Below are 21,372 nucleotides of genomic sequence, written 5' to 3'. Positions count from 1 at the left end.
AGTGCTGATGGAAGGTAAAAAATGAATTTCTACAATGATTCATCAAATTAATATACAACTTAGTCCTGAACGACATAGACAAGATCCATATTCCTGTTCGCTAGTAAAAGTATACCTGTAACAATTGAATTGTCACAATTAATTGCAGTTCTCTTGTGTTGGGTGCTAGAGCTTAGATACAGAGCCTGCTTTTGATCACTATTAGTGACCCATGCTAGACTGTAACCATTTGTGGATGCTAGGTGAGGACAGACCATCTAAACACTCTCCAGAGTCCTTCAAGGACAGAAAATCAAGAGAAGGCCTAGAGGGTGGCTGGTACCCCAGGAGCGAAGCAGAAGGCAGAAAACTTGAGAAAAAAATAACATTACATTTGTTTTTATTTGAAAGAGCAAACCTTCACAGAACCAAAACAATCTTTGCTCTCAAATAACACAAGTTTATCAGCAAGTTGTGAATATTATTTATACACCACAAGTTGATAAGGTACTTCATATTTTAGTTGTACCATAAAAGTAATTGAAGACTTCGGTGGAACAGAGCCTAAAAAGATAATTCTACTTTCACTAGGAAGGTAAACCCATAGTACAGCTTCTATCGTCGAGTTTTATGCCTGTTTCTCCGTTGGTGTTTATCTTCCTCTGTATATCGACCTTCATCTCTTTGTCGTTTATGATCTCTTTCCCTACTTCTGTATCGCACTCTATCTCCATCACGCTTTTGTCCTTCCTCACCTCTCTGCTCTCTTTCCCTTCGCCTTTCCCAGTCTCGACTTCTCTCCCACTGCCGGCTATCTCTCGACAGTTCTCTGGAACTTGACCTATCCAGTTTGTCAGCTTGACCCTCTGTGTATAGTTCTGCCTTCAATGCTGGGAGACTGATAGGTTTCCTAAATGGACGATCTCGTCCACCAAACCGTAGCTGGCCAGATTCTTTTTTACCACCTAATCCCCCTCCCAGTCTCCGTGGGACCCATCCTTTCAAAGTGCGTTCTAATTCAAAATCCACAAATATTTCATTCTGGTCTACCACTAATTTATTGCTGTCACGATGTGCCTTTAATAATGAACGTTCATCCTTATATTCAATGAAAGCATAGCATTTGGAAAAGCCAGTGACAATATCACGCACAAGTCTCAGTCTACGGACATCCCCAAATCGGGAGAAAGTGTCTTTTAACTTCTCCTCAGAAGTTTGGGGATTTAACCTGGCGACAAAGAGTGTCAGGTGAGGGTCTCCTAAAACTCCTTTGTTTGGTCTGTACTTGGCTGCAATTGCCCTTGACACAGCTCGGTCGTGGGGTTCCTCATCAGTGCCATCAATGCTTCCAGCTTTCAATGGGTTGTAATGCTTTGCAATAGGAGTCCAAACTTCATTCATTGTTCTGAAACACAATCAGTTGTGAATTATACCATGAGAAGGCAGAATTTCTTTCATGTGCTTCCTTCATCTCAAGTTAATGCAGTTAACAGTGCCACCCTCTATCATAGCGTTGTACTTATGATCCAGGTCTGAGAAATCTTGTCCAAATAGAACGACCAAACAGCATCATGCTGATACATTAACTGCCTAGTGTATTAACCAGTTCACATATCTGAACCTTGATTCAAGTGCACTTTAAATGTCACAGCTGAGGCCAATATTTTTCTCATGAGACCAACATACTGTCCAGCCAGGACAGTCACTGCAATAAACAATGAGCAGGAATATTGGCAATTTTTTTTGCTTCTCCAACTCAAAGGCAATGGTCAGTTGCAGCATCCATTGAAACTGGACCAAAGTTCGAAACTGAGACAGAGACATTCTTGTTATCAGCAACTCATTTTTTTGAAGGCATTGAGGATCAGTTTGAAACTACTGTTTTCCATTGATTGCCAAGCTTGGAGGGGCTGCTTTTATGAATTGTTTTCAATTCACAATATGTTGCTGCATATATCATTTGCTAAAATAATTGAATGTGTGTCGAGATAGCACAACCTACAGACCTATCTATGGATATAGAACTGTACAGGGAAATAATGTGATAAACTTCAATAAGGCTCTGTGTGGTCAACTAATTAGTAAAGTTCAGTCACATGGGATTCAGGGCGAGCTTGCCAATTGGATACATAATTTGCTTATTAGCAGGAGACAGAGGGTGATAGCGGAGGGCTGCTTTTGAGACTGAAGGCCTGTCACCAGTGCTGTTCTACAAGGATTGGTTCTGGGTCCTCTTTTATGTCATTTATGCATTTGGATGAGGATATAGAAGGCATTGTTAGTAAATTTGCAGATGACACCAAAATTAATGGCACAGTAGAAAGTGAAGAAGGTTTTCTAAGATTATAAAAGGTTCTTGATCAAATGGGTCAATAAGCTGAAAAATGGAGTTCAATCTGGATAAATGCGAGGTATTGCGTGTTGGTGCAACAAACAAAGGTTAGGGTTTATACAATTCAAGGTAGTGCCTTGGGTGGTGTTGTAGAACGGAGGGATCTAGGGGTTCAGGTACATAATTCTTTGAAGTTTGCATCACATATAGACACGGTGGTTAAAAAGGCACTTGGCAGGCATGCCTTCAGTGCTCAGGCCTTTGAATAGAGGAGTTGGGAAGTCGTTTTGAGGTTGTACAGGACACTGGTGAGACCTCTTCTGGAATACTGTGTCCAGTTCTGGTCACCCAATTATAGGAAGGACATTATTCAAGCTGAAGATGGTTCAAAGAACAAAGAAAATTACAGTACAGGAACAGGCCCTTTGGTCCTCCAAACCTGCACCAACATGCTGCCCATCATAACTAAAGCCCCCTACCCTTCCAGGGACCACATCCCTCTATTCCCGTCTTGCTCATGTATTTGTCAAGAAGAACTTTAAAAGTCACTATAGTCTCTGCTTCCACTAACTCCACCGGCAGCGAGTTCCAAGCATCCACCACTCTCTTGTGTAAAAAATACTTGCCTCGTACATCATCTTTAAACCTTGCCCCTCGCACCTTAAGCCCATGGTCTCTGGTAACTGACTCTTCCACCCTGGGGGAAAAAAAAGCTTCTGACTGTCCACTCTGTCCATGTCCTTCATAATCTTGTAGATCCCTATCAGGTCACCCCTCAACCTTTTTCGTTCCAGTGAGAACAACTTAAGTTTCTCCAACCTCTGCTCATAGCTAATGCCCTCCATATTAGGCAACATCCCGATCAATCTTTTCTGTACCCGCTCCAAAGCCACTACATCCTTCTGGAAGTGTGGCAACCAGAAGTGAACACAATATTCCAAAATCAGAAGTTCAGAAGAAATTTACCAGGACGTTGTCGGGTATGGAAGGTTTGAGTTATAAAAAAAAGGCTGGGACTTTTTCGACTGGAGTGTTAAGAGGTGACCTGATTAGAAGTTTATAAGATAATAAGGAGTATAGATCAAGTTAATGGTAGTTGTCTTCTCCCTAGGATGGGGGATTTTCAAGACTAGGCACATTTTTGAGGAGTGACATTTAAAAAAGGCATGGAGGCAATTTTTTTTAAATACAGAGGATGATTTGCACATGGAATGAACTACCTGAGGAAACAGTGGATGTGGATACAAATGACAACAATTAAGACATTTGGACAAGTAGATGAATCGAAAACGTTTGGAGGGATATGGGCCAGGTGGGACTAGCTTAGTTTGGGAACATGGTTGGTGTGGACTTGTTAGACCGAAGTGTCTGTTTCTGTGCTGTACGACTATGACTGAAAAAATTAGGTCAGATTTTTAATTCTTTTTGTGCCCAGATTCATAGCTAATTTATGATTATCTTCATTATAGTATTTGTTATTGTAAACGTATTGATACTGGCATTAGATGGCACTGCAGCTCAAATGACAGCTACATTCACACACTCATCCAGTTCCAAAACATTATGAATTCAAAACCCAATGGATAAAACTCTCACAGTTGTCTCCATTTTTCAACGCTACAAGCAATTAGTTTAAAAAAAATTCCTGTAGGAATTTAAGACTCAGTAGCATCACATTAAGGATCGAGTGTTTTGCAACGCAATATTATTTCATCTTTACAAGGGTTTTTCTTGGTAACTCCTGTTTTCTCCACTTTCTACACCATTAGCTTGAAGGCGCAGACAATTGCAGGAGTCTATATCCACAGGCATAAAACATCATTTAATGGACATCTGAGATTATTAGACTTCCTCGACTTGGAGTGTTAGCACACAGTAAGCATCATAACTAAGCTTGATAAACAGAATTGCAACTTCCAGCTGCAACCAATTGAAGTGATTGATAATCCTGAATAACTTCCCACTTCCTAAATTCCTCCGTTAAGACCAACTGTAATGTCACCGTTCAGATCAGCAAACTCCGCTTAAATAATAAAATGTGAGGCTGGATGAACACAGCAGGCCAAGCAGCATCTCAGGAGCACAAAAGCTGACGTTTCGGGCCTAGACCCTTCATCAGAGAGGGGGATGGGGTGAGGGTTCTGGAATAAATAGGGAGAGAGGGGGAGGCGGACCGAAGATGGAGAGAAAAGAAGATAGGTGGAGAGAGTATAGGTGGGGAGGTAGGGAGGGGATAGGTCAATCCAGGGAAGACAGACAGGTCAAGGAGGTGGGATGAGGTTAGTAGGTAGATGGGGGTGTGGCTTGGGGTGGGAGGAAGGGATGGGTGAGAGGAAGAACAGGTTGGGGAGGCAGAGACAGGTTGGACTGGTTTTGGGATGCAGTGGGTGGAGGGGAAGAGCTGGGCTGGTTGTGTGGTGCAGTGGGGGGAGGGGACGAACTCGGCTGGTTTAGGGATGCGGTGGGGGAAGGGGGAATTTTGAAACTGGTGAAGTCCACATTGATACCATTAGGCTGCACGGTTCCCAGGCAGAATATGAGTTGCCGTTCCTGCAACCTTCAGGTGGTATCATTGTGGCACTGCAGGAGGCCCATGATGGACATGTCATCTAAAGAATGGGAGGGGGAGTGGAAATGGTTTGCGACTGGGAGGTGCAGTTGTTTGTTGCGAACTGAGCGGAGGTGTTCTGCAAAGCGGTCCCCAAGCCTCCGCTTGGTTTCCCCAATGTAGAGGAAGCCACACCGGGTGCAGTATACCACATTGGCAGATGTGCAGGTGAACCTCTGCTTAATGTGGAATGTCATCTTGGGGCCTGGGATAGGGGTGAGGGAGGAGGTGTGGGGGCAAGTGTAGCATTTCCCGCAGTTGCAGGGGAAGGTGCCGGGTATGGTGGGGTTGGAGGGCAGTGTGGAGCGAACAAGGGAGTCACGGAGAGAGTGGTCTCTCCGGAAAGCAGACAGGGGTGGGGATGGAAAAATGTCTTGGGTGGTGGGGTCGGATTGTAGATGGCGGAAGTGTCGGAGGATGATGCGTTGTATCCGGAGGTTGGTGGGGTGGTGTGAGAGAACGAGGGGGATCCTCTTGGGGCAGTTGTGGCGGGGGCGGGGTGTGAAGGATGTGTTGCGAGAAATGCGGGAGACGCGGTCAAGGGCGTTCTCGATCACTGTGGGGGGAAACCTCTTCCTCCGGTACATTGATGACTGTATCGGCGCCGCCTCTTGCTCGCCAGAGGAGCTCGAACAGTTCATCCACTTCACCAACACGTTCCACCCCAACCTTCAGTTCACCTGGGCCATCTCCAGCACATCCCTCACCTTCCTGGACCTCTCAGTCTCCATCTCAGGCAACCAGCTTGTAACTGATGTCCATTTCAAGCCCACTGACTCCCACAGCTACCTAGAATACACCTCCTCCCACCCACCCTCCTGCAAAAATTCCATCCCCTATTCCCAATTCGTCCGCCTCCGCCGCATCTGCTCCCACGATAAGACATTCCACTCCCGCACATCCCAGATGTCCAAGTTCTTCAAGGACCGCACCTTTCCCCACACAGTGATCGAGAACGCCCTTGACCGCGTCTCCTGCATTTCCCACAACACATCCCTCATACCCCGCCCCTACCACAACCGCCCCAAGAGGATCCCCCTCGTTCTCACACACCACCCCACCAACCTCCGGATACAACGCATCATCCTCCAACACTTCCGCCATCTACAATCCGACCCCACCACCCAAGACATTTTTCCATCCCCACCCCTGTCTGCTTTCCGGAGAGACCACTCTCTCCGTGACTCCCTTGTTCGCTCCACACTGCCCTTCAACCCCACCATACCTGGCACCTTCCCCTGCAACCGCAGGAAATGCTACACTTGTCCCCACACCTCCTCCCTCACCCCTATCCCAGGCCCCAAGATGACATTCCACATGAAGCAGAGGTTCACCTACACATCTGCCAATGTGGTATACTGCATCCACTGCACCCGGTGTGGCTTCCTCTACATTGGGGAAACCAAGCGGAGGCTTGGGGACCGCTTTGCAGAACACCTCCACTCAGTTCGCAACAAACAACTGCACCTCCCAGTCGCAAACCATTTCCACTCCCACTCCCATTCTTTAGATGACATGTCCATCATGGGCCTCCTGCAGTGCCACAATGATGCCACCCGAAGGTTGCAGGAACAGCAACTCATATTCCGCCTGGGAACCCTGCAGCCTAATGGTATCAATGTGGACTTCACCAGTTTCAAAATCTCCCCTTCCCCCACCGCATCCCTAAACCAGCATGGTTCGTCCCCTCCCCCCACTGCACCACACAACCAGCCCAGCTCTTCCCCTCCACCCACTGCATCCCAAAACCAGTCCAACCTGTCTCTGCCTCCCCAACCTGTTCTTCCTCTCACCCATCCCTTCCTCGCACCCTCATCTACCTACTAACCTCATCCCACCTCCCTGACTTGTCCGTCTTCCCTGGACTGACCTATCCCCTCCCTACCTCCCCACCTATACTCTCCTCTCCACCTATCTTCTTTTCTCTCCATCTTTGGTCCGCCTCCCCCTCTCTCCCTATTTATTCCAGAACCCTCACCCCATCCCCCTCTCTGATGAAGGGTCTAGGCCCGAAACGTCAGCTTTTGTGCTCCTGAGATGCTGCTTGGCCTGCTGTGTTCATCCAGCCTCACATTTTATTATCTTGGAATTCTCCAGCATCTGCAGTTCCCACAAACTCCGCTTAAAGAATGATTCGGTATTATAAGAAATGTACAATACTGCGTGTGCTTGAAATCTTTAATTAAAAACAAAGTGCTGGAAAAAAAACTCAACAAGTCTGGTGATAGAAAGAGAGTTAACGCTTCGGGTCGAGCATCACTTCAAGAAGTAACTGTAATAGCTGCTTCTCTTCACTGTCTTGGGAGCGAGTGATCCCACCAGACTGAACAGTGGAGGAAATACAGCGGAATCGAGGTACGATTCCTGCTCCAGTCACCGGGCCGGGGCAGAACCTAAACGTTTCGAGGAAAGGGACACGCTGTGGGTGAATCCGTTCCCATTGAGGCAACGGGGAGGAAATTCTGCACTAAAATCCCAGCCCCCTCACAACAAATTCAATAAATCAAACTGAGAAACCGACCTGCCGTTCTCCAACACATTAACGAATCAATACTTTATCTCTCCACGGCAGAATGTATCCCACTCCCCAACCCCGTTGTTTCCGGTCCGTCCAGTTTAGTGCTCCGGCTTGTTCAAGTTCCGGGTGGCTGCAAATGGAAGTTCCGACATTATTTAAAACTCTCTTTACCTTTGCCTGGGCTTCATTGTACCCACAGGGAGAGTGTCTGATTCTGTCACTGCGAACTCGATTTTTTGAATTAAAAACAAAAACAGAAATTGCTGGAAAAGTTCAGCAGGTTTGCTAGCACCACGCACACCAGAGATAACAGAGTGTAGAGAGAGATAATGGGAACTGCAGATGCTGGAGAATTCCAAGATAATAAAATGTGAGGCTGGATGAACACATCAGGCCAAGCAGCATCTCAGGAGCACAAAAGCTGACGTTTCGGACCTAGACCCTTCATCAGAAAATGTCTATGTCCAAAACGTCAGCCTTCCTGCTCCTTTGATGCTGCTTAGCCTGATGTGTTCATCCAGCTCCCCACCTTGTAATCTCAGATTCTCCAGCATCTGCAGTTCCTATTACCTGTGATCACACACACCAGGCCTTGTTATCACATAATCAGGAAATTACACACAACCTTTTGTTAGCCACATTACAATCTCCATTGGTAGCTATTTCACCCTCCTACCTAGATTGTTATCTTCTCCTTTGTCTGTCCATCTGTTCTTCTTTATCTTTCAGTTCTATCCCCATGGTATCATTTTTTTACCCCCTCCCTGACCCTATCATCTGTGACATTTTTCTAGCTATCATCAGTTCTGAAGAAGGATCACTTAGATCCAAAACTTTAATTCTGATTTCTCTCCATAGATGCTGCCAGACTTGCTGAGCTTTCCCAGCAATATCTGTTTTTAATCCACATTATTTCCCTGGCCTCTATGCCTAAAAGTGTTGTTGTGATTGAGTTGGTCAGCAATTCCTTGGTCAGGGAGGTAGCATAGCAAAACAGAGGGCCAGTGCATTTGATTAACTGGGGATTAGGAATCCTGCAGGCCTGGGTCCTGTATGATGCATCACTGTGAGCCATGTTATCTCCCTTTAAGATCGTAAAACACACTGCATCTTGCTTTCCCTCCCGCCCCAAAAGCAGAAACACTTCGCAGCCACTTTCTTCCCTGTTGCACTCTCTCAATTTTCAGCACAGTGAAAAGTGACAGTGGGCATGGCCAGTGGCTTCCAGGTCAATGTGATGGTATGCCCAAATCTGTTAGACCACTCCAGTGAACCCTACAGGCTTCACATCTTCCCATGTTCCTTTCCAACCTACTTACAGGAGCTGGTGCCTGCCCATCTTTCTCCCTCCTCAGCCATGGGCATATGAAGTAACCATGGTGATACACTTTCCTGCCATTGAAGTCAAAGTACTCCTGACAGTGGAACAAAGCACCCTACTACATGATCCCCTTCCCATTCATGCTTTACATTAACCCCCCTTCACAATTGTTATCTGCCTGCAGTCCCCACTCTTGAAGAATAACTTGCTGTCTCCTCCAGTCACTCTACTTTCTCTTAGTTTCTGTGGATGGATCTGAAGGACTGACCATGGCCCACCCACTTCAGCAACCAAAGAGGACAGTCCCAGTCGAGAATTGCCTGGATGCTTGAGTGATGACTGCATATTAGCCCAACTGCCCAGACTGATCACTGTACAGCCACAGGCCTGATTGTGACTCACTCCCCAGACTCTCAGTCTTTCATGAGACAGAGGACCCCTGACAGCAAACAACCCAATTGGACAACTGATTGTGACCAATCCCCTGGACTTGTGTCAGAGCCTGTCCTTAATCTCGCATGCTGGGACCACCCGACTTATGATGCTTCTATGGACTTCAGTGGGGACCACTTCCCTAAGACCTTGAAACAAGGCTTCCTGCACCTGTAGTGTGTTTGCCATCTCAGCTGCTGGCACATAGAGCAGCATGAGATTGACATCACAGACTGCCATACAGCAAAGACGTATGCCCCCATGATTGAGGATTGCTGACCAGCAAGGCAAGTTGTATGATTGTGTGACTGCACTAATTGGCACAGCAAAGTATGGAAATCATAGGCAGTGCAAACATACTGATGGGTGCTAACTGATGAGGTCTGAGAGAGTAATTGAGAAACCATGAGATGCAACTTTGTCCAATCTATGAGCTGAGTCCCTGTCCATGCTCACAAATTGTCCCTGCAGCAGGCTTTTAATGCTAGTTACTGGTACACACTGCAATGTAGGTCTGTGCATTAGTAGAATCCTGCAAGTATATTGGAGAGCTACCAAGATGTCACAAGAGATTGGCAAGTACTAGTAATCAATATCACTGGGTGAGACATCTGTTAAGTTGATGCCTATGGATTGTGTCCTGAGATGCTGTTTGGTACTACACTGCATAGAGGCTCTATGAATCAAACAGTGAGATGAATCTAACAGGTACCACCCCCCCACCCCCAATACCTATGTCAAGTTTTCTCAATGGCTAGCTTGTTTGGCATGTTTGGTTAGATAGGAAGATGAATATTAATTGGGTGAATTAGACCATTAAAAAGGTTTTAAACCAGCAATGATCTCCCATAATTCACCACACCACTCATCAAAAGCATAAAAAGTGGAGTGAGATTTTCCCAAAGTTGAGGTCAGCCTTACTGATCATCTTGTCACAAATCTTGCCAAAGCCCATGTTACTTAGGCCACCATAAAATGCTGCACAAAGTTTCAGTCAGGGACCTTTCATGAGGACATGGAAATTTTAAGGAATGTAATTAGTTTTGAGCTGTATTAAAGCCAAGAGGAAGATCAGTAATACAGTGAAAAAACAGTGGAGAAACCGAGGCATGGTATATTGGTGAAACTGTGCAGATGCTACGACGATGGATGAATGGACAGTGTGCAGCAATCACCAGGCAGGAATGTTTCCTCCCAGTCGGAGTACACTTTAGCAGTTAAGGACATTCAGCCTCTGATCTTTGGGTACATGTCCTCCAAGGTGGCCTTCAAAAAACACATCAACACAGAATTGCCAAACAGGAACTGGAAGCCAAGCTCCATATCCATGAATGTGGCCTCAACCCTGATATTGGGTTCATGTCATGTTACATGTGACCCCACCATACTTCTGTATCTGTAAAATCTTCCTTACTGTCCTTTTTTGATGCCAGCACCTTGATAAATTCTTATAATCTCTCTACAGTAATTAGTTTGCATAGTTTTGGATTATTTATTACTCTGGTTAGACCTTTGGCATACGACTCTTCTACCTATCATGTTATTCCAGTCAACTGGTTGTTTGCAGTACCATTTTATTTTAAATTTTTTGTAATTATCTCTCCACCTCATTTAATTAGATTATAGGTCATCTCTTCGCTTGCTATTCAGCTGTTGACACTTTACTCACATTGTCTGACACTCTTGATCACCTGCAGAGACCTATTATTTGGCCTGTCAACAATCCACTTTGTATGATCTTTTGATCTCTCTGCCCATTGGTCTCTTTGCCTCTGCCAATTCTGTGCCAATATGCTCCTCTCTCACTTCACCTGATGAAAGAGCAATGCTTTGAAAGCTTGTGATGTCAAATAAACCTGTTGGACTATACCTGGTGTTGTCTGGCTTCTGACATTGTTTTATACAGCCAAAGGTAATGTGAATAGGGCAAAAAAAAACAAAGAAACAAAAGCAAGATCTGGGGCTATGCTCTATGAAAGTACAAATAAGAGACAAACCAAAACAGATAAGTAAAAAAATGGGTCGGAGATCATGGCCTGAAATTGTTGAACTCAGTGCTAAGTCCAGAACGATGTAAAGCATATAATTGAAAAGTGAGATGCTGTTCCAGAATCTTTTATTGAATTTCACTGGTACAGTGTAGCAGACTGAGAACAGAAATGTCAGCGTGAGAGCAAAGTACAAACTTAAAATGTCAGCCTCCAGAAGCTTGGGGTCATGCTTCCAGATTGAAAATAGGTGTTCTCCAATCTGCATCGAGTCATTGGTCTTCCCAATGTGCAAATTACCACATTCTGAATGGCAAATATAATATGCATGAATTGCTGGTTCACCTGAAAGGAGTGTTCAGGGTCCTGGATGGTGAGGAGTGAGGAGATAAAACGGTAGGTAATATGCACCCTATGTTTGCATGGAATGGTGTAATGAGAAAGGGATTGGGTGTTGAAGGTGACTGAGGAGTAGACCAACATTCTGTGCCCACCTGTGTAGGACTTTGCCTCTCTCCTCCATCTTCCAAGGGAGGGCTGAACACAGTTTATCCTACCTCTAGCCCTTCTCCTACATACTTGTGCTTGGTCCACACTGTAGCCACTCAATCTAAATGCTTAGGACAGTGAATATAAAGGAATCGGTTTCCTTTTTCTGAGCTTCACACCTGTGAGAGACTCACAAAGTGATTACGGGAGATTGGCTTGAAGAGCTGTAACATCTGCAGAACATACATACAGAACATAGAACATTACAGCACAGTCCAGGCCCTTCGGCCCTCAATGTTGTGCCGACCTGTCGTACCGATCTGAAGCCCATCTAACCTACACTATTCCATGTACGTCCATATGCTTATCTAATGACGACTTAAATGTACCTAAAGTTGGCGAATCTACTACCCTTGCAGGCAAAGCGTTCCATTCCCTTACAACTCTCCGAGTAAAGGAACTACCTCTGACATCTGTCCTATATCTTTCACCCCTCAATTTAAAGCTATGCCCCCTCGTGCTCGCCGTCACCATCCTTGGAAAAAGGCTCTCCCTATGCATCCTATCTAATCCTCTGATTATTCTGAAATTTCCCTAGTGAGACTTGGTTTCAATTTGCTGTCAGAGTGGAGTGCAACACACCTACTTGCTGAATGCATTCAGTACCATTTCCACTGTGAATGTTCATCCCACATTTCCCAACATTCACTTGTTCTGCAACCTTTGAGACATTCATGACTTCCTCCCCCATGGTGGTGATAATGCAAAGATAGGGAACCTGCCTGTGCACATCCTGTTCCCATATTTAGGAGCAGCATTTGTCCCGAGATTCCTGAATATCCAGAAGCCTATGCTGAGAGTTGAGGCGTATACTCACCTGGCCACTGTTCTGAATGTAACAAGGTCAGCCAGATGGACCTCATAGAATATAAGTTTGCTGATTACGGCTGTTAATTTGGTCAAATCAGGGAATCCTGACTGACAGATATAAAAAGGAGCGTCAGAGTTTCTGTTCCCTTTGAGAGCTGGCTATGAGAGAGCTGGATTAGTGTCAGGAGCTCTCCATGGGTAAATAATGGGAGAGTTGGTGATAGGATACCAACTGCTGTGGACTTATTTCAGCCATAATCTTATTCTACATTGGATCGAATCTGTATACACCATTTTCTTGCTGTCAACTATCCCCAATAGGTTTGTTTAGTCTGGTTGAGCCCTCAATGTTGTGCCGACCTGTCATACCGATCTCAAGCCCATCTAACCTACACTATTCCACATACATCCATATGCTTGTCCAATGACGACTTAAATGTACCTAAAGTTGGCGAATCTACTACCCTTACAGGCAAAGCGTTCCATTCCCTTACTACTCTCCGAGTAAAAGACTGAGCTCACCCTCAGATTAATCTTGAACAGCAGAACAAGGCCATGTGCACGTACATCATCAGCCTGGCACTGAGGCCAATAATATTCACTTCATAATTTAAATAATTAATTACAGCTTATAAATAAATAAATGCTGTGGATCTACAATGTATGAATTTCCAAAAGCCATCTGATAAAGTACCACTTAAATGACTTGCTGGAAAGGTTAAGTCAAGCCCTTTGGCATGAGGAATAAAAAAAGAGCTGCAGATACAAGCAGAGAGTGGGTGGCTGAGCAAATTGACTCACCATTTGGCTTGTGTAGATTTGGTTGAAGCTTTTCCAATTACATTTATCAGGACAATTTGCAACAATATTAAAAAAAAGGGGAAACAATATTTGAACTGCATACGAACAGAGAACCAACCAATCAGCACTGTCCTCTCAAACAGTCTAAAAACATTGCTGTCCCATGTATTTGGGTATTCTTGCTGAGTGCCCTGATAAGTGCAAGGTAGGAGGCTTCAACAAGATGCGTCTTTTTAATCAGGAATACTCTAATTAGTTATTATAGTTTCACATTGAGGTGGGTTCCTCACGGTTCAACATTGAGATATGTAGTGGAAAAAGATAAACAGGGTTGTAAATTTTATACACAGTGGATGCTGAACACAGAAACAAGAAGGGTCATGTGAATACATCCAAGAGATTCACTTGGCTGCAGATTAATTACTGAGTGTTGTTTTGGCCCCATTGGTACCCAGGATATGGAAAAGATCCATTAACCTTCTGCCAGGGCTTAGCATAGAAGCAGAGTCATAGCAGACTTGAAACATTTACTTTGCTCCTCTCTCCTCTTAATCTGTGTGTAGTTCTGGGTCTTCCTGTTATAGGAAGGATATTATTAAGTTGGAGGGAGTCCAGAAGAGAGTTACCAGGATGTTGCTGGAAATGGAGGGCTTGATTTATAGGGAGGGGCTAGATAGGCTGGGACATTTTTCGCTAGAGCATAGGAGGTTGACAGATGACTTTATAGAGGTTTATGAAATCATGAGATGGAAAGACAATGTGAATAGTGGGTGTCTTTTCCCTAGGATTGGGGATTTCAAAACTCGGGAACATATTTTTAAGATGAGAGGAGAAAGATTTAAAAAAGACCTGTGGGGCAATGATTTTACTCCGAGAGTGGTTTGTGTGAGGAATGACCCTCCTGAAGAAGCGATGGGTGCAGGTACAGTTACAATGTTTAAAAGGCATTTAGATAGGTGCACAAATTGGAAAGGTTTAGAAGGATAATAGCCAAAAGCAGGCAGTGGGACGAATTTAGTTTGTGATTACAGCCGGCATGGACTGATTGGACCGAAGGGTCTGTTTCTGTGCTGTATGCTACTATGACTATGACTATAACCTTCTCCCTCTCATTTACAGAATTAAAGCAGCCTTCCAGGTCGACATTCAGAAACCAGACTCTGCCCTGTTCCAGTTCCAGACCTTTGCCATTCTTCAGACATTCCATGCCTTTCTCAGTGTGAAACAGTGAAATGGCAGTCACTCACCTGCTCTAGTTAAATATGGCCAACACTTGAACAGTCCTGCCTCCAATCTCTTCCCTGTACCTGTTAAGTCACTGCAAACCTATCTCCGAGCCACATAAGGGTGCTTGCCAATCAAAATTAGGGTGCTGATCTAACTTCCATTTCCTGCCTACCCAAGGAAAATCCTGCCTAACAGTCTCAGCTTTTCTCATCAAAGATGGTCAACTGAACCAGGTACAAAAATCAATCATCTTTTCTGGAACTGTTTTCCTATAAGAAGTAAAAATGTTCAGCAAAGAAATTCTTGGAGAAGCTAAGACAGTGATTGCTGGGCCCCTAGCTGAGATACTCGTATTATTGATAGCTACAGCTGAGGTGCCAGAACCATGGAAGTTGGCTTATGCGGTGCCAATATTTAAGAAAGTTGGTAAGGGAAAGCCAGGAAACTGTAGACTGGTAAGACTGACATCAGCAATGGGCAAGTCATTGGAGGAGATCCTAAGGGACAGGATTTACCTGTATATGGAAAGGCAGCAATTGTTTAGGGACGAGTAACGTGGCTTTGTGCAAGGGAAATTGTGTCTCACTAACTTAATTGAGTTTTTTTGAAGAAGTAACAAGGAGGATTGATGAAGGCAGAGTGGTGGACATGATCTATGTGGGCTTCAGTAAAACATTTGACATTCTGCATGACATTCTGCTTGGCATTCTGGTGGACAAGGTTAGATCACAAGGAATACAGTGGGAACTGGATACAGAACTGGCTGAAGGTAGGTGAAAAAGAGCGGTGGTGTAGAGTTGCTTTTCAGGCCGGAGGCCTGTGACCACGGGTGTGCCACTAGGATCAGTGCTGGGTCCACTGCTTTTTGTCATTTATATAAATAATTTGGACGTGAACATAAGAGGTATGGTTAGTACGTTGCAGATGACAACAAACTTGATCATGTAGTAGGCAGCCAAGAAGGATTTCTCTGAGTACAACGGAACTTAGACGAGATGGGATAGTGGGCTGAGGAGTAATTGATAGAGTTTAATTTAGATAATTGTGAAGTGCTGCATTTTGAAAAGGCAAATCAGGGCAGGACTTATACACTTAAGGTCCTGAGGTGTTTTGCTGAACAAAGAGACCATGGAGAGCCGGTTCATTTATTCTTGAAAATAGGTAGGCAGAATTGTGAAGAAGGCATTTGGTATGCTTGCCTTTATTGGCCTATGCATTGAGTACAGAGTTAGGATTATATATTGCGGCTGTACAGGACATTGGTTGGGCCACTTTTGAAATAATGCGTTGAGTCCTGGTTTCCCTGTCATTAGAAGGATGTTGTGAAATTGGAAAAGATTTACAAGGATTTACCAGGTTGCCAGGGTTGGAGGGCTTCAGCGAAAGGGAGAGGCTGAATAGGCTGGGGCTATTTTCCCAGGAGCATAAGAGGCTGAGCAGGGACCTTAGAGAAGTTTATAAAATCATGAGGGACATAGATAGGGTAGGTAGCCAAGATCCTTTTCCCAAGGTGGGGAAGTTCAACTCTAGGCAGCATAAGTTTAAGGTGAGAGGGAAAGATTTAAAAAGGACCTAAGGGGCAACTTTTTCACACAGAGGATGGTGCATGTATGGAATCAGTTGTCAATGGAAGTGATGGAGGCTGGTACTATTGCAACATTTACAGTGATACAGATGTACAGGACAGAAACAACTCATCCATGAGATAATGGGAACTGCAGATGCTGGAGAATCCGAGATAACAAAGCATGGAGCTAGACGAACACAGCAGGCCAAGCAGCATCTTAGGAGCACAAAAGCTGATGTTTCAGGTCTAGATCCTTCATCAGAAAAGGGGGATGGGGAGAGGGTTCTGAAATAAATAGGGAGAGAGGGGGAGGTGGATCGAAGATGGATAGAGGAGAAGACAGGTGGAGAGGAGACAGACAAGTTAAAGAAGCAGGGATGGAGCCACTAGAGGTGAGTGTAGCTGGGGAGGTAGGGAGGAGATAGGTCAGTCCGAGGAGGACAGACAGGTCAAGGGGGCCGGATGAGCTTAGTAGGTAGGAAATGGAGGTGCGGCTTGAGGAGGGAGGAGGGGATAGGTGAGAGGAAGAACAGGTTAGGGAGGCGGGGACGAGCTGGGTTGGTTTTGGGATGCAGTAGGGGGAGTGGAGATTTTGAAGCTTGTGAAATCTACATTGATACCATCGGGCTGCAGGGTTCCCAAGCCGAATATGAGTTGCTATTCCTGCAACCTTCGGGTGGCATCATTGTGACACTGCAAGACACCCAGGATGGACATGTCATCTAAGGAATGCAAGGGGGCGTTGAAATGGTTCGCGACAGGGAGGTGCAGTTGTTTATTGCAAACCAAACATAGGTGTTCTGCAAAGTGGTCCCCAAGCCTCCGCTTGGCTTCCCCGATGTAGAGGAGGCCACAATGGTACAGCGGATGCAGTATACCACATTGGCAGATGTGCAGGTAAACATCTGTTTAATATGGAAAGTCTTCTTGGGGCCTGGGATAGGGGTGAGGGAGGAGGTGTGGGGGCAAGTGTAGCACTTCCTCCGGTTGCAGGGAAAGGTGCCGGGTGTGGTGGGGCTGGAGGGGAGTGTGGAGCAGACAAGGGTGTCATGGAGAGAGAGGTCCCTTCAGAAAGCAGACAAGGGTGGGGAGGGAAAAATGTCTTTGATGGTGGAAGTGTCGGAGGATGATGCGTTGTATCCGGAGGTTGGTGGGGTGGTATGTGAGGATGAGGGGGATTCAATGCTTCAAAATCTTCCCTCCCCCTACTGCTTCCCAAAGCCAGCCCAACTTGTCCCTGCCTCCCTAACCTGTTCTTCCTCTCACCTATCCCCTCCTCCCACCTTAAGCCGCACCCCCATTTCCTACCTACTAACCTCATCCTGCCCCCTTGACATGCCCAGCCTCCCCGGACTGACCGATCCCCTCCCTACCTCCCCACCTAAACTCACCTCTTAAGGCTCCATCCCCGCCCCTTTAACTTGTCTGTCTCCTCTCCACCTATCTTCTCCTCTATCCATCTTGGATCCACCTCCCTCTCTCTCCCTATTTATTTCAGAACCTTCTCCCACTCCCCATTTTCTGATGAAGGGTCGAGGCTCAAAACATCAGCTTTTGTGCTCCTAAGATGTTGCTTGGCCTGCTGTGTTCATCCAGCTCCACACTTTGTTATCAACAACTCATCCATGCTGACCAGATATCCTAAAAAATCTTAACCCATTTGCCAGCATTTGGCTCATATTCATCTAAACCCTTCCTATTCATATACCCATCCAGATGCCCTTTAAATGTTGTAATCGTACCAGGCTCCACTACTTCCTCTGGCAGCTCATTATATACACGTGCCACCCTCTGCGTGAAAAGGTTGCCCCTTAGGTCCCTTTTATATCATACCCTTCATGCTTTCTCGTTATAGACTCCCCTATCCTGGGGAAAAGATGTTGCCGATTTACCCTATTCATGCTATCGTGATTTTATAAGCTTCCATAAGGCTCCAAAAAGGCATCTGGATGGTACATGAATGGGAAGGGTTTAGAGGGAAATGGACTTAATGCTGGTAGATGGGACAAGAATAATTCAGGATATCTGGTTGGCATGGACAAGTTGGACCGAAGGGTCTGTCTCTCTGCTGTATATCTCTATGACTCTAAAGCACAGCAGAAAATCTGGACATGTGTAAGAGAGATTTTAATACAAAAATACAAACAAGACATAAAGATAATTGTATTTGCGTTATATTGATTGTACAATTAATTAAATTTAACAAGACAAATTTGTTACTTCTCAAAGGAAATCCGGTATTCACTAATAATGGAGGTTTAATGGATTTTCCTGGCTCATTTCCCAACTCCTGAACATTGAATTCAGTCCAAAGTAAAACGATAAAGAGCAAGCAGCTTTCAGGAAGCAAGAACATTGCTCTTTTGGGACAGATTATCCTCCAGAAAAAACTTCCACTTAGTATTAACACCGACAATAGGCATAATAAATGGCTTAATCCTAACTTTACATACTTAATTTAAATATATTAACACTTTGTACCTGATATAATTACATCTTATTATTCATAACAAAGCTAATTTTGTCAGTGAAGTTGGATTTCAATTCTAATTTGAAATGAAATTGAATCACATATCAGATTTTATAAATGCCACTACTGATGGCCATGTAATACAATCCTCATATGCCTGTACTGTGACAAGCTAGTATTTGAAAAATTACCAGTCCCTCCAGGGGTTCGCTGTCATCCTAACTCTCATTGTTCACCAAGCTAAACAATGCATATTGGTAGGCATTTAATTCTGGCAGCACCTCAACCAAACTTTGTCCTGACTTCATTTGATGTTCACATTTTTACTTGTAAGTTGCTGAGTTAATTACTGACCACCAGGTAAAGGAAGGAAAATAGATGAAAACATAGATTTGAAAAAAAAGCATAAATATTAAGGCTACAATAATGAGTAATATATAGATGTAAGTTACACTGGGGTAAAAGTAAAGTTAATGTAAAATAAGAGAAGGGGTTTTACAGAACTTGCTTCTAGATCAATTAAACAATGTGGGGAATGCAGAGGATATATTTTTATCATAGAGTGTTATTGGGATTGGAACATTCTGCCAGAAGCATAGGTGGAAGCAGAATCTGGAAAGAGCATAAAGAAAACTTTAAATTGGTATGGAACGTGATTTATGTTATACTATACAGGCTTATTTTACATTTTTTTTGGGCCTGTGCATGATAGCCCAGCAAATTCACTTTGGTATTGTACATCGATATTGAAAAGTGGATGGCTGTGTCCAAAGGTCGAAAAGTATAGAGGCAGTTCCCTTATTCATGTGAAGCAAACAGATATTCAGCTACAGGAGATAGCAATTCAGGAGTGCACCCCCAGGTTGCTTTTCCAACAAGCCTTCTCTGGATCCACTGAAAAGCTGCAGGGCGGGAGAGACAAACGAAAGTAGAAAACTTAGGCTGTGTTGATCGTACAACTGGAAAAAGTGACTGAAACAGAAACCACTCTAGCTTTCAAAAACTAAGTGTATAAATATGAAGAAAAAACTATCAAGAGTATTGGGATAGTGTAGGGATTTGAAATAAGGAGACACCTCCTAAAATGAGGCAGCACAGGCATCAAAGAGCGAATAGCCACCTTCTGACTGCAAAATTCTTTGATACTTGTACCTCTTCAGTCCAAAATTTCAAGCCACTGTCCCAACTCACAAGTGAAGAATTGATTGCTGTTTGGGTTACTCAAGAGTTGCTGTTGTCCCATCTCTAAACTACAAAAATCCCTCAGAAACCTTAGTTGAGAGTAAGGAAAAAAAATGTTTTTTTTTAAGCACTCCAGCAATTTATAAAATGTAAATGCAAGTTGTAACACATTAGCCTATATATCACTGAAAGTTCAGTGTGACATGTAGATAAAGTTAATGACTATTTATAACAATGAAAGCTTTATTTATCTCTGTTGGATGAATGCTGTCTCTGTCCAAAATATTATGAATGAACAATACTTAAATACACAGGATCATTTCTGTTCAGTCACTGTTTCATTATAAATCATACTGTTTGTAATAAATTAATTATACTAAATTCTTATCTGTCTTTTCTGTTGCTGTTATGGATTTGATTTAACAGCATTTCATTAAGCTCATTACTGCTATCTCCTCTGGAAAAATCACTCAGTGATTCATACTCAGATGAAAAGCTTGATAATACTGCCATTTTCAATACACTACACCATATACAACAACAGAATGATTTGAGTGAGCTGTGATCTCAGGTGATTGTGTCCTCAAAATGATGGCAATGTAATCTAGGTGCACTGAAGATCTAAAATAGCTGACCGAGAGTGCACGGTAGATTAACGTTGTCTGGTTGGGCAACATTATAGTAAATAAACAGAACTATTCTGCATGAATAATATTTAATCTACAGATATATTAGCATTGGGTGAGTGAGCCAAATGAATATTGCTTTTGTCAACAACAGGAAACTCATGGCTACATTTTACAATTTCCAATTTAAATAAATTCCTTCAAACCATTTGGCTCAGATACTGAAAGTTTGACAGAGATATACTATCCGGAAAGACTAGAACACTGCATTAATGAATTATATCAGAATTTATTTATTATGAACACTATAATAATCCATTCAATCATATAATTAATCAATTTACTCAATGAACTAAAATTTGTCAACTATAACTAATTGAGTAAAAATAAAGATTTTAAAAAAAGCAACAATCACTACAAATTTGATCCTCACGTTAACAGAAAAACTTTCTCTGTCCCCCAAAGGCCAACTATCTCAACAGTTCATACTGACAGGTATTTATTATCTGTGAAGAACACTGCATCTTCCTGCAATCCATGCTGACGGGAATCTTTGTTTCCGGTTCCCACAATCTACACACTGACACTTTTTACATACTTAATGCTGGGTTGGCTGGACAGCTGGTTTGTGACGCAGAGTAACTCCAACACCAGTTGTTCAATTCCCATATCAGCTGAGGTTGCCATGAATGTCCCACCTATTGAATTTTGCCCTCATCTGAGGTATTCTGACCTTCAAGTTAAACCACCATCAAGTTGTCTCTCCCAAATGAAGGAGCAGCCCTATCGTCCTCTGGGACTGTGGCGAGTGCACTTAACTCAACGTTGAGGTTAACTCCCATTGATTAAAAATTATTGTTGAAATTAAATTGTTAATAATGTGGGAATAGTCAATTTGATTGAATTTATCCACATGCCTAAACTTGAAACAATAAAGTTTTTACACGTTCATTTTACCTTTA

At 43.8% G+C, this 21,372-nt stretch overlaps 1 protein-coding gene across 1 annotated transcript; it reads right to left on the bottom strand.

Annotated features, from left to right (window-relative positions):
* Positions 1–362: 362 nt before the first annotated feature.
* On the bottom strand, positions 363–7,559 carry snrnp35 (small nuclear ribonucleoprotein 35 (U11/U12)). Its single transcript, XM_048544623.2, has 2 exons — positions 7,441–7,559; positions 363–1,384 (listed from the first exon to the last, which is right to left on the bottom strand). Exon 2 carries the CDS (start codon positions 1,378–1,380, stop codon positions 595–597), a length of 786 nt encoding a protein of 261 aa, XP_048400580.1. The 5' UTR covers positions 1,381–1,384; positions 7,441–7,559; the 3' UTR covers positions 363–594.
* Between the last annotated feature and the right edge of the window lie 13,813 nt (positions 7,560–21,372).

This window comes from Stegostoma tigrinum, chromosome 15 (genome assembly GCF_030684315.1).
Source record: "Stegostoma tigrinum isolate sSteTig4 chromosome 15, sSteTig4.hap1, whole genome shotgun sequence".
NCBI classification, from domain to species: Eukaryota; Metazoa; Chordata; class Chondrichthyes; order Orectolobiformes; family Stegostomatidae; genus Stegostoma; species Stegostoma tigrinum.
The sequence above is the reverse complement of the archived record's forward strand: the minus strand, read 5'-3'. Positions and strand labels throughout refer to the sequence as shown.

What these genes read in the sequence shown, in the direction of transcription:
- snrnp35 (XM_048544623.2), bottom strand. Translation starts at nt 1,380, where the DNA reads ATGAATGAAGTTTGGACTCCTATTGCAAAGCATTACAACCCATTGAAA.